A 16,831-nucleotide genomic window follows, 5' to 3' on the forward strand; every position below is an offset into this window, starting at 1 on the left:
TGAATTTCACAAGTGGTTCTACGCATTATCGGGTTGTGATTCTGGCCGGCGTCCGTCTTTATTTGTTTGTCAACAGTTGTAGTTATAAGAAAGTGTCTCCCAAACGAGTGTGTCTTAAATGAAAACCAAAAAATCGGAAGATGACGGACTCTGCCAGCAATCCACGCCAAACAATGTGGCAAATGCTAGCCCACACAATCGTGGAAAATATCGACAGTTCCCACTTGGATAGGATCCTTGGCATGGTGAAGAAGAACCTCACTTTCGACGATCCCGGACTGTTCTCCACAAAAATCCTCGAAGACGGGGAGGAGCGGGCCCGCGAGCAGGCTACGAACAGTTGGTTACTGAACCAGCTAACGTACAGCCTAAGCATCTGCGGGAATGCGAAGTTAGTGTGCGGAACTACTGCCGTCCAGCAATTATTAATGGAGTTGTCCCCATTTCAGATCCATTCAGAGCAATGTAGCCCTCCAAAAGGAAATACTCTCAGCGAGTATCGTCAAGCAGTGTTGGTTTTTCAAGGAAATCGTCGGGCAGTACATCAAGTACGTGCGAATCTTACTAAGTAGTGAAGCAAGCTGCGAAATTGATGCGTTTGTGGTGGATACATATCCAATGAGTAGGATTGACCCGGCTTGTACCTTCCAGAAGATCAATGTGGCCAGTGAAACCAAGAAGCAACAACTGCTTGAGTATTCGCTGAAGATTCTGGTGCACGCAATGGTGCTCGGCCAAGGGCTGTACAAGGATTTATTCCGAGAATGCACCGAGACCGTATTAGAAGTCTTCAATGATTCGGGAATAACGGCAAGGCTTGTTTGCATTGAGTACATGGCAAAACTCCTACATTACACAAACCGCTTCGATCCCGAAATTTTAACAAGTGCTAGCCTCACCCTCCAAGGTACTGCGACAATTTGTGAAAAGATCCCAATTTGGTTGGAAACTGATTGTATAAGTCGAAGTCAGGTTGCAGTTTTTAATAATACTTTGATCCAGTTATTCAAGGCGATACGGCCCATTCGCGAAAACGCTGAAAACTCGGAAAGCTTTGAGGCAATTCTGAAGTTGCACGTGAAGCATTTGCAGATCCTGTCGATTTCCAAGTTTCAACAACTCGATGTATCTTGCTTAGAACTGCAAATTGTCATCCTAAGGAGTCTTACTATTCTCCTAGGAAAGCTGGAGTCTACGCCAGAATCTTCTTCAGTTCGGGAGTTAGAACAATGTGTTCCGAATTTTACCGAAAGTGTTCGAGTGTTGGAGTTTTGTGTGCTTGAGGATCTGAAAGCCACCAACAAGTCAAAGAGAGTCATGCAAATAAGTCCCACGTGGAAACTTCTCCACAGCCAACTGTTGGACTCGTTGGCATTCATTGCTGGCCAGGGAACTACATTCTCTGAGGAGTGCACAATTCACTTAAAGACTGCCGTCGAAATCATAAAATCCGCCAACTCAATTCTTCACAATTACATTTTGCATCACCAAATAGCTCACATTTCGCAGGAATCCGAATGTGGCATTTGCAAATCAGCGGCCAGTAAAGCTTTGGATTACAATTGCTTTGGCAAGTATCTGCTGAAGGTCGAGGATCTAGATTTCTTCCAAAAAGAAAATACACTTGGAACTTTGCCAATGTTTCTGGAGACGTTGATGAAGCTGTCAACGATTGGAATTGATGACTACTGCCTCCTGATCGAGTTAGCGGCAAGTTTACTGAAAAACAAAATTACTTACAATTTCTCCAGCGCCCAGCAAACCAGATTGATTGATGTGATCGTGCAAACTATCAAAAATCGTTATGAACTGCACCTTCGAACCGAGCGCTTTGAAATAACTGAAGTTTTTACTGAATCTGAGGAGAAACTGCAATTGAAAAGTGTTTCCCTTCTTGTGAATTTGGATACAAGGTATTTGACCCTGGCCGCAACCGAGTATTTGAAAAGTATCCTAAAAAAAGTCATCACAAAGATCATATCTAGCGAATCCGGAACCCAATTCGAAACGATTCTTATTGCTTCGATACTACACATTGCGGTGAGAAGCATTCTCCCAATGCAGTACGTGTTTGAAGACATTTTGAAACCTATTTTATGCAAGAACAGTAGTAATCCCGAATTTTACACAACTTTCAAATCTCTTTTGTGCATCGTGGATGGGGAGGCGAATGTTTTTTGCAAAATTGATGGCAATTACTACAAGTACACAATTCTGTGCCCAAAATGTGACTCAATTAAACATTGTTCCTGTTTGGAAAAAGCACGTGACTCCGAGGAATGGCTGAATGTTATCAGAGAAACGCAATCACTAGCCTTACCGCAACGGTCGGACCGAAATTACACAATCAAAAAATCTGAATTTCAGAGAATATTTGACCACGTCCGGCTTTCGGAAAACATATCTGCTCACTTAGTCAATTCTCTTCCTTCATACTTGGTTCACCTCAACTACAATTCGTCATGGATACAATTATTTGCCTCTAAGGATATTCACCTTCGATTGGTGTTCTCCACTCAAATACCTGCAATTATGAAAATCATTTTGAGTGCATCGCCTGAGATTTATACTCCAATTATTGAAGAATGTATTCGAGCCCTTTTGACTGCTGTTAAGGAATCGCTAAATGAGAGCAATCGACCACTGCAATCAGGAGTGGTCAATATGATATCCAAGGTGGCTTTAGTGGAGAATATTCCAGAAAAGACGCTTCTGCATTTGTTTCGGATGACGTTCATGTTTTTCATTAGGAAGGAGTCGTGCGTTTCATATGAAGCTGCTTTGTGCGCTCAAGAGATGTGCACGCGAAACGGTGTGACGCCGAGAAATTTGCTGAATTGGTATAAGCAAGATGTGCTGGGGCTCATCGTAACATTATGCGTGAGCATATATCTGAGGAATGGAATTGGATTGAACAAGGCATTGAGTTTTGTAAGTATTGCTTTTAAGTTAAATTTTAGTTTTATAACCACTATTTAGTATTTTCACTCCTTATATATACGGTTGGCATTTACTCCTTGGTGGGGTATAACGCAATACTTCGCGGTTACCTAAAATGCGCTTCTACTTTTCCCACTATTTCCCCGAGAAACACCACCCACTGCATACGGCGCACTCCTCCAGCTTCGTATGTCGGAGTTGGCCGCAGTTGCGAAACTGAGCAGATGGAGCATGCTCGAGTCGCTTAGTCCTGCTCTGATATCCAGTACACTCCCCGGCGAGGAGTCGCAGATTCTCCCCGTACACCGTCTGCGCGAGACTGGCCGTGAATTCCTCTCGGTGGGCTGTGCGAAGGCCGAGAAGGGCGGAATGCAAGGATTGCGAATACGACGGATCGACGCCACGTTCTAGCATCCCATTGGACTGCGGGGTTGGTATGCTATGGTTCTGAGGCGTTTTGAACCCTGAAGCTTGCCTAACTTCGAGAAAAGAATAGACTCAAATTGCATTCCCCGGTTCGTGATGATTGCGGCTGACATACCAAACCGCAGGATCCACTCGAGAGAGAGGGCCTTGGCACATGATTGCCAGTCAAAGGTAGTACGGCTTCAGGCCACCGCGTAAATCTGTCGATGATTGTAAGGCAATACTTGTATCGGCGCGAGTCTCGCAAAGGGCTTATGATGTTGAGGTGGATGGTGTGAAAAAGCTTGGTCGAACGAGGGAATACGCCTACTTTCTTTTTTACGTGCTTGTTGATTTTACACTTCTGGCACGCGATGCACTGTCTGGCTCAAGAGTTTGCGAGCTTGTTCATGGACGGCCAGAAGTATGTTCCGGGGACTAACTGGCTCATTGTTCAGATGCTTTGGTGCGCAAAATCGTGTATTGCCCGGAATATTTCCTTGCGAAAATCGTTCGGAATAAATGGCCTAGTTCCCTTGTCTGTGGTCTCGCAGAGTAACAGGAGTTTGAGTCAAACATAGGAGACTCCTTGAACTTACATTTGGAGTTTGCCCTCAGGCTCTGAAGTTCTGCTTCTTCCTTCTGCGTCTCGGCGATTGCCGTATAATCGACCGCGGCAAGGACTGCAGCCTCCGAAATTCGTGACAAAACGTCCGCAGCGACGTTATCTTTTTCAGATACGTGTTAGATGTTGGAAACAACTGACTTTGGCGCTTTGTCGGGCCTTTGTTTAAGCGTGAACGTAAGGGGCTTGTGGTCTCTAAACACAGTGAACGGCCTGCTCTCAAGGACGAAACGGAAGTATTTAATGGAAACATACCCGGCGAATAGCTCACGATCGGAGGCGTTGTAGTTGGGTTGAGTTGTTTCGAAAAAAAGCTTAAAGATTGCTAGGTTTGGTTCAACCGTTGGTAAAGAGTGGCGCCTACCGCTGCGTCTGAGGCATTGGCGAACACGATTAGGAGTCCATCTGGCCCAGGAAATGCCAAAAAGCATCAACTAGCTGTTATTTGACGGTTGGTTTGGGGGTGTTTTGGGCTCAGATAAATAAGTGCTGAGGATCTCGGTGAAACGACGATCGAAGTTTAACATGCCCAAGAACCTTCGCAGAGCCTTCACCGTGGTTGGCAGGGAAACAATTTTTGATCCCTTCAACCTTGTCTGGATTTGGTTGAATTCCATCAGGGGTGATCATGTGGCCGAGAAATTTCTCTTGGCAGGAATTTGCATTTTTCAACGTTTAACCCGGCGTCAAGGAGACGTTGCAAAATGCACTCGAGATGGTCCAAATACTTAGATTCGGAAGAGGAGGCGACTAAAACCTCATCCATGTAGATGAAATAGAAGCTTAAGTTTCGTAAGAAAACCCAAAATTGTCCGGATAGATCAGTGATTAGAGCACAAAGCTATCGCACGAAAGGTCGCGGTTCAAATCTCACTGGTGGCAGTGGAATCTGTATCGTGATTTGATGGCGGACACCAGTCGACTCAGCTGTAAATCAGTACCTGAGTCAAATCAGGCTAAGAATCTGGAACGAGCGCAATGCTGACCACATTGCCTGCTATAGGATACTATAATCATGTAGTGTACTGTTACGGTCTTGAATGAAGTGGTCTAACACGCTTCAGGGCCCAGATCCAATTGGATTGTTGTGCCAATGATTATTATTATTAAGAAAAGCCAAATGTCATCTTGGTGAACTCAAAGAAGCCGTAAGGTGTACAAATAGCCATCTACGGTATATCTTCGGGAGCTACAGAAATTTGGTAATACGCCTTGGCCAGATCCAAGGTCGTAAAAATTCGGCAGTTTGCCAAGGCATGTGCGAAGTTATGGATGAGTGTTATAGGGTACCGGTCGGGAATGGTCTGCATTCATACGCCTATAATCTCCGCAAAGCCTCCATTCGCCGTTTGGCTTAGGAACCATATGGAGTGGAGATGACCAACAGGTATTGGAAAGTCTACTACATATATCTTGTTTTATGAGATCAACGAACTCTTTCTTTGCAACAGCTAGCTTCTGGGGTGATACCGGATCCCCATATGAGAAGATCGGGCCACCGGTAGTGTTAATGTGGCGGTGAACGTCGGGCTTAACCGGCTGGGAGAAACTTCTTTCAGTGGTGATGTTATGACATTTTCAAAGGAGTGCCTGAATATGATGACCGGCAATGTCTTCAAAAACAATCGAAGGAGTGTCGTTTACGCAGATGAAAATTTTTCCTGACGACTGAAAGAGGTTGCGGGGTCTATTAAGGCTTTATTCCGCAGGTCCGCGAGCAGTCCATAGTGCGCCTGAAATTAAGTCCACCAAAACGAATCGCCACGAAAACGTTCGGCGCAATCCCAGATTCACGTCCACCTACATGCAGCCGTAAGTGCGGAACGGTGAGGAGTTCGTGGAAGCCAGTCGCAATTTTTGCGGTATTCATGTGTTTGGGCGGGATACGGGGAGAACCGACACCTCCGCGCCCGTGTCGACCAGAGACAACGTCTGTTCAGAGGGTCGAAAATTGTAAAGCGAAGTGGTACTGCGTTTCGGGTAGCCGGCGCAACAACCGGTATCCGGTCTAGGCCTGCCTTAATAAGGACCTCCAGACATCCCGGTTTTGCGTCGAGGTCCAACAATTGGATATCCCTAAAAGCTGTCTGGCATCCTGACCTACGCCATCGCTCCATCTTAGGCAGGGTCTGCCTCGTCTTCTTTTTCTACCATAGATATTGCCCTTATAGACTTTCCGGGTTAGGTCATCCTCATCCATATGGATTAAGTGTCCTTATTCTTTCTGTTTGACCAGTGCGGTTTGATGTTGTTGGTTGGTTGGTTTTCGGTGCTGACGTTGCCACCATATACTTTGTATTGCCTTCATTGATGTGCAGCCCAAGATCTCTTGTCGATCGCCGCTTGCTCGATCTGGATGAAAGTAGTTTCTACGTCTCGGGTAGTTCTTCCCATGATGTCGATATCGTCAGCATAGGCCAGTAGTTGGGTGGACTTAAAGAGGATCGTACTTCTTGCATTTACCAGCATCACGGATTACTTTCTTCAGGGCCAGGTTAAAGAGGACGCATGATAGGGCATCCCCTTGTCGTAGACCGTTGTTGTTGTCGAATGGTCTTGAGAGTCATCCTGCTGCTTTATCTGGCCTCGCACATTGGTCAGGGTCAGCCTAGTCAGTCTTAACAATTTCGTCGGGATACCGAATTCTCTCATGGCCGTGTACAGTTTTACTTTGGCTATGCTATCATAGGCGGCTTTAAAGTTGATGAAAAGATGGTGCAACTCATGTTTCAACAGTTTTTCCATCGCTTGCCGCAGAGAGAAAATCTGATCTGTTGCTGATTTGCCTGGAGTGAAGCCTCTTTGGTATGGGCCAATGATGATGATCTGCTGTAACGCTGTTAGATCAGCCCTATATTGGGACAGGGTATCGGCTAGCTGCTTGACAGCTTCATCTCTGTACAGGGAGCGAACGTTCCATGAGAAAATGCGCAAATCGTTATTCCGTTGTCGTTGCCAGGTTCGTCGTTGTGTAATCCGTCCAGTCCGAGGCTCCGGTTGTGGCTTCGCAACAAGTTGTTTTTCGTGTAGGGTTGTCAGCCCTACCCAACCTCCACTCTGGAGGACCAGTTGGTACAATTTGTCCCGTTTTTAGGCGCGTTTCGGCTTATCCCTTGCACATAATTAAAGGTGGTTATGATGAAATTGAAGTCCTGTTGTCAAAAGAATGTCTTTTGGAAGCGAATGGTGGACACAGCATTGCTGTGGCAATAATGGCATCCCACGTGCTCAACTCCTTATTTTAGCCGGCTTATTACTGTACTGTTGCAATCATCAAAGTCGACTAGGCTACAGGGTCATTGCCATGGAATTTGGTTTTGAGACTTGGACTTATTGCGAAAAAACTGATGAGAATCGTTTTGAGTATTTTACTGCTCGTTATAGGAGATAGGCAATTTAAGGGATCGGAATGCTCGCTTTTTGCAGTTTGGGAAGAATTCCAGGGAGACCCCTGTTGGGTATCGCCTTTAGCCATCCAGGGTGGCAAGAGATTATTGTAAGGTTTTTCTCTCTCTCCGTCAGTCATCTGGAAGTAATCGCTCTCTAAATGAATATCATGTTTTTAACTTTATTAAATTAAAGAAATTATATTATTTAATTTTTTATTTGTATCTGTAGATAACAAAAATGTTAGGTTTTGGTGGACCAAGAGATTTTATCGCAAAGAATTATAAATTGCTTATTGCGATGTTGCTTCCATGGTGCATAAAGGTAAAATACAAACATTTATTTGCGGTTTTTATTCAGTGCATTATTTTTGATTCAGTATCCGAAATGTGAGCAACTGTTGGAGGAAATAGCAATTACACTCCAAAAAGATCTTCCAACGTGTTTGACATCTTCATTTCTTACCGTTTACCTGCAACTCTTCCTCAACGAAACATCTGATGTTAATAGTAAGTGCATTGAATTCGTTATTCGTAACACAGACAACAGCTTGCATAAACTGCTTCATTCTGACATTAAGGTAATATTAGATGTGGTCCAGAGAGAAGAAATGGGTCGTAAAAACAAACTTTTTATTAACAGAGAACTGTTGCTGAAATTCTCATCTACTACCATAAAAATCCAAAAAATGTAATGAACGCCTTTAGATGTTTGATTTTGAAGGACACCGAAGGGACGAGTAAAGTCGAAATGCCACATTCGAAAGTTGCCGAGTATATTGCCACCAGGTTCTTAGGAGTACTTACATTTTTTGAATCGTGTCTACTGGACACTGACTTTGAGAAATCTCTCAAAGAAGAAACTCTTCTAAGTTTTGGCGAAATTATGCGATTCATCGGACCAACCTACATCACTCCATTCCGATTTAAAATCTTGGCTATGTTGAGAACCGCCTTAACGATTGATGAAGCGCATTTAAAGAAGAAATGTGTTGGCATCTGGAACATATTTGTGCACACTGTCGACATACAAGCATTAGGACCACTTCTCGGTACCATAATTGCTTCTCTTGAACCGTTGTTAGCCGAGCATACCCAGGAGGTGAACTCGATTTATCGATACCTGATAATGTCAAATGGCAGTCTTTTAAGTTTATATATTCCCGAGTTGTATTTCATCGAGAACATGGACGTTTCTAAAGAAATCAAAGACTTCGTACACTATCAAACCGAGAAAAGGCGTGGAAAGAGCTTTATGGAGCAGTTCGAGTTCTTCTTGAATCAGATTGGTCATGAAAATCCATCTGTGCGTGTTTATGCACTCACTTATCTCACTAAACTTTTTTCTATGAATCGTAGCAATTTGAATAACCTTATAATGGAACAGAACACATTGAACGAGAATGCCGTTTTGGAAGGCCTCCTTCATAATCTGATAACGGCTTGCTGCCATAATGATGTAAATTTACAGTTGGCCTCAGGCAAATGTTTGGGTGAGTTGGGAGCTATTGAGCCGAGTCATTTGTCACCAAACTACGCTCCCCAAAGAAGTTTCGCTTTGTCAATTCATACGGATGCTTTTGCCATCATGGCCTTGGAGGAGCTCTGTCGAGCATATCAATTTCAAAAAGACACCAAATACGTCGATTCCTTTTCATTGGCGATTCAGGAAATACTTTTAGCACGAGGCGTTTGTCCGAAACTCAAGAAGAAAATGGAAGTTTGGGAAGCGATCCCAGAACGTATGCGGCAATTGATGGAACCCTTATTGACGTCTTGTTATACGGGACTAAAAATGACGACAAATATTAAAATGCATCCAATCTTTGGGAGCGCTAAATGTCAAACTGCAGAGGAATGGGCATTCATTTGGGCTTCGAAAATGATTGAAAACGTTGAGGACTCAGAAACATCCCATTTGCTGAATTCATTTAAGCCTAGCATCAAACGAGATGTCAACACTTTAGGACTTTTCTTACCTTATATTGTGCTTCACACTTTGCAATCCAGTAATTCCGATACCTGTGAACATATCTACGAAGAACTTCAATGTGTCCTTGAAGCAGCAGAAAGCCAGCAAAACGTCAACGTAGATGACTTCAAGAATACGCGTCAGCGAGGATTGAAGACATTACAATTCGTGCCTGCAAAAACGTTGTGCAAAACCGAAGATCCTACGGAATACACTGGCGTTAAATGTGCCAAAATTGCATTTGAGCAATTGGACTTTTTAGAACGGTGGCTTCGTGAATGGAGACGAGTCTACCTGGGGCACACGCCTGACACTAATTTCATCAAGATTGATAGCTTTGTGAAGCGCTTTGAGAAGAAATTGATAGCAAAAGCAAATTTTAATTGCGGCGAATATGCCAGGTCCTTGATGTATTTGGAAGCATATATTGAAGAGAATCCAACGATTTTATTACAGGAAAATCTCTCTATGCTGGCCGAAATCTACGCTGAACTAATGAATCCTGATTCACTTGAAGGTGCAATTGGTTTGAAGAAAACTGACCTCAATTTATCGGAACAAATTCTCGTGAATAATATGACTGATAGATTCATGGAATCAACTGCCTGTTTCGAACAGTTAATGCAGTTTGAGGATATTCAGCCCAGCCAAATTTGTGATATTGTTCAATGTTACTTAAGGCTTGACACTCCAGAGACTGCTCTATTGGTTTCAGAGGGCCTCCTCAATCAGCTGGGTGAGAAATACATGGATGATAGCCTACGAGCAATTCAAGCTGAACCTCTCTGGAGACTTGGACGGTTCGAAGAGTTAGAGAAACTTCTTGGAGTGCCAGAAATAAAGGAGTCAAACTCGTGGGGTGTACAATGCGGCCAAGCGTTGTTACATTTTCGCGAGAGTGATTTAAATGCTTTTAATGAGAAAATTGAAGGTATTCGGTTGAACACTTTAAATATGTTGAAATCGGGGGGAATAGAACAGAATTCCTATCACAAAGGATATCACCACATAATGACATTGCACTTAATTTCTGAGATTGAGAAAACAAAATCATTGACCGATATGTTGTCTAGTGCTTCTTCGTCCGCTAAATGTCTTCAGTTTCTAGATGATTTCTTCAAAGATTGGAACTACAGATTAGCATTGCTTCAGCCCATACCTCGTATTACTGAACCAGTCCTTTGTCTTCGTCGAATTTTGCTTTCTGAAATGATAAACCTTCTACAGCGAAGTTCAAATAACTCTTCAAAAATGGAATCAGTCTTCAAGGCAATTGACGAAGAGATAGCCAGGATGTGGATACAAAGTTCAGAGCTTGCCAGAACAGCTGGACTGTTTCAACAAGCTCAACTTTGTATCATGAGCGCCCAAAAATACAATCCCCCAAATCTTTTCATCGAGAAAGCCAAATTACTGTGGAAAAAGGGAGATCAGACCAACTGCTTCAAAGTATTGGAGCAGAAAATTGAAGAAATATTACAATCAGCTGGACCTTCACAGTCGGTGCAAAGCCTACCAAAAGCTACGCGTTTATTATATGCAGAAGCCAAGTTCCTGCAGGCCACATACAATGCTGAGTCCATGAACATAAGCACAGAAATGAATTTGAAGTATTTCAAGGAGTCATTAATTGGAAACCCAAAGTCGGAAAAATGCTTGGTTCATTTAGCCCAATATTTAGACAGAATGTTCGCTTCAATGTCAGAAACAGAACAAGGAAGCCAGCATGGAAGAGAAATTCTTCTGGAAATCATGAAACATTATGGAAAATCAATGTCATACGGCTGCGAGTTCATATATCAATCCATGCCAAGAATGTTGAGTGTTTGGCTAGATTTCACAGTCCAAGCAAAGAAAGATGAACATTCCAGGAGAGTGTCTCTGAAGATGAATGAGATAGTAGAAAAACTATCGGACGAATTGCCTTTGTTCGTCTTCTTTACAGCGTTCTCCCAGCTGGTAAGCCGAATTTGCCATCCAACGCAAGAAACTTACAATGTCATGAAAACCATAATTGTCAAGTTAATTCAGAAGTTTCCACAACAGTCATTATGGCTGATTCTTTCGGTATTCAAGTCCTCATACACAGGCCGAGTGAAGCGCTGCACCGAAATATTCAACGATCCACGCCTAAGTTCCAAACCAATGCAGAAGCTAATCAGTGACTTTAACTCTTTAGCTGAGAAGTTGATTGAATTAACGAATATAGAGATTCCAAGCACCGAGAAAAACCCACGTGTGAGTTCTTTGGTCCCACATTTACCCAAACTGTTTGCGACCCCAGATTTCTCACAAATAATTATGCCTTTCCAAGAATTCACACAACCTATTTTGCCACCCATCAGTGAGAGAAGTCATCCAGCCTCGTTATTCGACGCTTTTCCAAATAAATGTATTTATATGGCAGGAATCAGGGAAGAGATTGTTATACTTATGTCTCTCCAAAAACCACGAAAGGTAGTCTTTAGAGGAAGTGATGGAAAAGATTACACAGTCATGTTAAAACCGAAGGATGATTTACGTAAGGACTTTAGATTGATGGAGTTTGATGCTGTAGTGAAGCAATATCTTCACCAGGACCCTGATGCTCGACACCGACGACTAGGGATTAGAACATACGCCGTTCTTCCGCTAAATGAAGAATGCGGTCTTATAGAGTGGCTTCATAATTTGCAAGCATTCCGACAAATTCTGATGGGATTTTACAAGCAACGTAGCCTTGGAATGCACGCTAAAGAGCTACGAAGTAATGCCTGCCAGGTTCGCGATCCTCCTGAAAAGAAACGTGAAATCTTCTTGAAAACATTGCTGCCACGACATCCACCAGTTTTTGCTGAATGGTTTCGTTATCGGTTCACGACTCCGCATAATTGGTATCAAGCCCGATGCTCTTATATAAAAACTTTAGCCGTTATGTCGATCGTAGGCTATATTCTAGGGCTAGGCGACCGTCACGGGGAAAATATTCTCTTCGATAGTACAAATGGTGATGCGGTTCATGTAGATTTCAATTGCTTATTCAACAAGGGAGAAACGTTTGATTATCCAGAAAAGGTTCCCTTCCGTTTAACTCACAACATGGTTCATGCTATGGGTCCATTGGGGACTGAAGGATTATTCAGGAAATGCTGTGAAATAACAATGAGAGTTCTACAAGCTCAAACCCCAACGTTGATGTCGGTGTTGCGACCGTTCGTTTATGATCCTTTGGTTAGTTGGAGTCGTAATTTTAGGGCGGATGGAAACCCAGAAAGAACGGATGCACAGGCCATGGCAAATATCAAGAGGATTGAGGAGCGACTAAAAGGATTTGTAAGTATTTTTTAATGTTTTGTTTTGCGTAGTCGTAGTGTGTAGTATTCATATAATTAATATAGTTACGTACTTGCTTTACGTAGATCCGCATCACTGGCTTGCGTAACACTAGACAAAAACCCGCTCTATAACTTTAATGTAACCGCGTATTTCACCCTAAATTATGCAAAGTGATTTTCGTCACAATATATTCCCATGGAAACACACGGCTTGCGGTTTTTCATCAGATGCTATTTGAACTCTGCCCTGGAAGCAGCGTGACAAAAGTGGCTATATGTGTTGTTCGCTTCTTTATATATAATAAATTCACAGACACGGCATGGGTCCGAATTATATTGAACGAAATCTTTTTAGGCCGAAATAGAAAGTATTTTTTTTGCGATTGAGAGAGTTCTGAGTTCGCCATCCAAATTGATTGGCGGACCGTATCAATTGGGGAGAAATTTTTCTAGCGGCCAATGACCGTGCGCGGCTTTAATCGTCATAGCTGTTATCAGTGTTGATTTTTGATCCTAGATAGGAGAAATTTTCAACGGGCTCAAAGTTTAGTCTCCTATCTTCATTGTTTTCTTTTACCCAGTACGATTCGATGTTGTCCATCGCTTGCCGCAGAGAGAAAATCTGATCTGTTGCTGATGACGTATGGCCAATGACGTATGGCGCTATCCGACCTGGCAAGATAGCGCAGAATATCTTATAGATGGTACTGAGCAACGTGATTTTTATGTATGGGACAGATAATGCCAGTCGTCAGGCATTGGTTCGCTGTCCCATACTTTGAGCATCAGTTGATGAACCGCTTGGTCGTCTCCATATTTAACCAATTCGGCTGTAATTCCATCGGCTGCTGGCGACTTATGGTTTTTAAACCGGTGGACTGCAAGGACTGTTTCTTCTATGCTTGGTGGTAACAGCATTTGTCCGTCGTTTTCAGTTGGCGGGACCTCCAACTCGCCGATATTTTGGTTGTTGAGCAGTTCATCAAAATACTCAACCCATCGCTCCAATATGCCCATTCTGTCGGAAATCAGATTTCCCTCTTTGTCTCGGCAGGATTAGCATCGATGTGTGTAAGGCTTCATCCTGTTGACTTGTTGGTAAAGCTTCCGCGCCTGGTGCGGTTTTTCCCTGTACTTTTCGAGTTCACAGACTTGTTGGTTCTCCTAGGCTTCGTGGCATATTGCACCATCATTAACCCTTTCTGATAGTAGTTATTAATTTCTTCGGGAAGGATTCAGATCGGAAACCTCTCCAGTTTTGTAATTCGTTATTGTGTTTCGCTGTACATGCTGTCTGTCGTAATTCATATCACGCCACTCCTTCCGCTGTTATTTTGATAGCGCCTTTAAGGTCATACCAGGTGTCATCCATGTATTTGCCTATGAAATTCTGGAGAATAGGACCCAATTGTTCTTCCAGTTTTACCTCTTCCGCAGTTAAATCATTTTTTAGTTTTTCAACCTCAATTTTTTTTTTTTAAATTTAAAAAATGATTTTTGTTTTAAATTCGTTCGGAGACGCAGTTTGCACCTCGATGTGATTTCACGTCGAGTTTGCTGGATGACGATATTTTGGTGATGAGAACGTGGTCCAACTGCTTGAAATTAATGTCAATTCTATAATTAAATTTCTACTGCTTGCAAAGTTAATGAGGCGCTGGCCGTTGTTATTTGATATATCATGGAAACAGTGCTCACCAGTCATGTGTCTTCTCGTTCATAACCTTGGCGTTGAAATCACCGAGCAATATCTTGACGTTCTTCGTAGGCCATGAGTTCCTCCAGGGTATCGTAAAATATCTTTTTGACTTCGTAATTTTTTTTTTAATTTAGGGCGTGTATGTTGACAAAAAACTTTCCTTTGATGCTGAGCGTACACAATCTTTGGTGTATAGGTTTGAAGTCAATAACATTTGCTTTAAAATCCCTATCCACGCTAAAAAAGACTCCAAACTAGTATTTCCGTCCGGATGGCTCAAGTGGTTAGAGCGCTGGGCTGTCGTAGCGGAAGTTTGCGGTTCTAATCTCACTGGTGGCAGAAAGATTTGTTATCGTGACTGGATGTTGGATATCAGTTGACTCTGAATGTGAATGAGTACCTGAGTCAAAATCAGGGTAATAATTTCCACATTGCCTCCTACAGTATACTGGAGTGTACTATTACGGTCTTGGATGAACTGTTCTAACATACTTCAATACCCTGATCCAATATGGACTGTTGTGAATACCCGAGTCAGTAGTACATAGTTCACCTTCTCCACGTATTTCCGTTCATTATGGACTATTATGGAGAATAGCAACTTTACTTTTCGGATCATGGGAGAGTCATTTAACCCAGCGCACGAGTTCTCCTGACACTGATGTGTTGTCGTAAAGCATACCAGATGAGTTCGTGTGGCACACGGTCAAACGCTTTCTCTAGATCCAGAAATGTAAAGAAGGCGTTTCCCTTTGAGTAATCGCGCAGAGTGTATTGCGTCAGTAGTTCCGCAGTTCCTGACAAATCCGGCTGATTCACGGTTATTTCAACTATTTCGTAATGGTAATTTGAACATTCTGCTGGACTACCTTTCTTTGAAGTAATAAAAACTTGTTGTTTCTTTTTCGTTGGTGTGGGTATTTATTCTTGCAAATACCGATATTTCGGTACCGATATTTCGGTATTTGCAAGAATAAATACCCACACCAACGAAAAAGAAACAAGTTTTTATTACTTCAATTAATTAATCGTTGGAAACACCGCATAATTTCACTCTGAATACCTTTCTTTTTCTGTATTGGAACTGTGACATTTTCTTGCCAGTCAGATCGTGTTATACCTTCCTAAATAACTCGATTGAAGAATTCATAGAGCCACAGTGTTCGGTCCCAGCTCTTCGCTTTCTGGAGCTCAAATGCGATGTTGTCAGGTCCTCTAACTTTCCCCGATTACACGTATTTTATTGTTTCCTCGACCTCAGTCGTACTTACTGATGGAATTGCTCCAAGTGTCGGCAATGCTTGTAGAAGTGGAGGATGAACAAATTATTTAGTTGAAATCGAGGTGCATGTTGACCCTTTCACTAATAATGGACGTTATGAATTTTTAGAGGGTTAGTAAGCAAGTAATTGGTCTTGTGTCTGCGAAGTCCTATATTATGTCCTTAGGGATAAGGTGTTGGTAGCCCCCAATATTCTTTCGCTTCCGTTACCGAAAACTGCACTGTTTGGACGCTCGGTTGGGATTCGGTGAGTGATCTAAAAAAGCTCAGCTGGTTCCTCGCGTACGTTGCATTCTGGACACGCCTGGATTGATTTTCGCCATACCACCGCAACCGAATTCATGCTGCAGAAAGTTTCGCTTTAGTTTGTCCAGAATTTCAACTACGAGTGTTTCACTGAGGATGGCATAGTTCTTGTAAACCCTCGGCACTTTATTCTTCATCCGTCTGCTGGCATTGCCAGAACTGGTTTGAGTCAGCCTAGCAATGTGCTGCCTTAGAGAGTCACGCCGACGTTCCAGGCGAATTTTTCATGGTGATCTCTTCGGTCACTAAAAACAATAATGCGAAAGCGAATCTTCTGACCGTGCAATCTGACAGCCGCAACTGAACCGCAATACCTATGTAATTGTAGTTGCAGCAGCGACATATCAGTACACAGTCGAGATGCAATCTCATCATTGATTTGAGGTAGAATTCTCGGGGATGCATAGAGCCTAATACCTGGTCTGCAAAGGATCCATTTCCGCAAATTCTATACACATTCTTTGGAATTCGCTCCGAACCTCAGCGGAGACTTAAGCCGGACAGTGAAGGAGAGTGCTTCGGCGAGTACTGAAACTGTTGCCTGCAGTGTGGCGTGGTGTTGTTGATGACGACGCTTCTGCCCCCATCGACTCTTGGTCACCAGTTTCCACGATGACCTCAAGTCGAACACGCTCCATGATGATGGCCGGGATTGTGTCGCTGCAAATAATGAAGCGGTACTGGTCTGCGACCCGTGGCACAGTCACGTACGCGTATTGCGGGAAGCGCTTGACGAGTCTTTCGTGTAACAAAGGGCGATAAGATGTCATACCTGCCCCCGCCGTTTATCGTAGTAGGAGCGGATGATAAAGAGGTTCATATCTTCAGTCCATTTCATCCGCTGTCTATGCGAATCTGCTGAAGTCGCCACAAGCTATGACGAAACAACTGCACCAGGCGGA

The 16,831-nt window shown here is 43.1% G+C and overlaps 1 protein-coding gene across 1 annotated transcript in view; it reads left to right on the forward strand.

Annotated features, from left to right (window-relative positions):
* Window positions 1-16,831, forward strand: part of LOC119652282 (serine/threonine-protein kinase ATR) — a 20,680-nt gene continuing 3,849 nt past the window's right edge. The window contains exons 1-5 of the mRNA XM_038056275.1: window positions 1-391; window positions 450-2,931; window positions 7,589-7,681; window positions 7,737-7,937; window positions 8,000-12,640. Of these exons, the coding sequence (XP_037912203.1) occupies window positions 141-391; window positions 450-2,931; window positions 7,589-7,681; window positions 7,737-7,937; window positions 8,000-12,640 (7,668 nt within the window). The 5' untranslated portion in view covers window positions 1-140. The remainder of the gene's footprint in view (window positions 392-449; window positions 2,932-7,588; window positions 7,682-7,736; window positions 7,938-7,999; window positions 12,641-16,831) is intronic.

Source organism: Hermetia illucens, chromosome 3, assembly GCF_905115235.1.
Source record: "Hermetia illucens chromosome 3, iHerIll2.2.curated.20191125, whole genome shotgun sequence".
Lineage (NCBI taxonomy): Eukaryota > Metazoa > Arthropoda > Insecta > Diptera > Stratiomyidae > Hermetia > Hermetia illucens.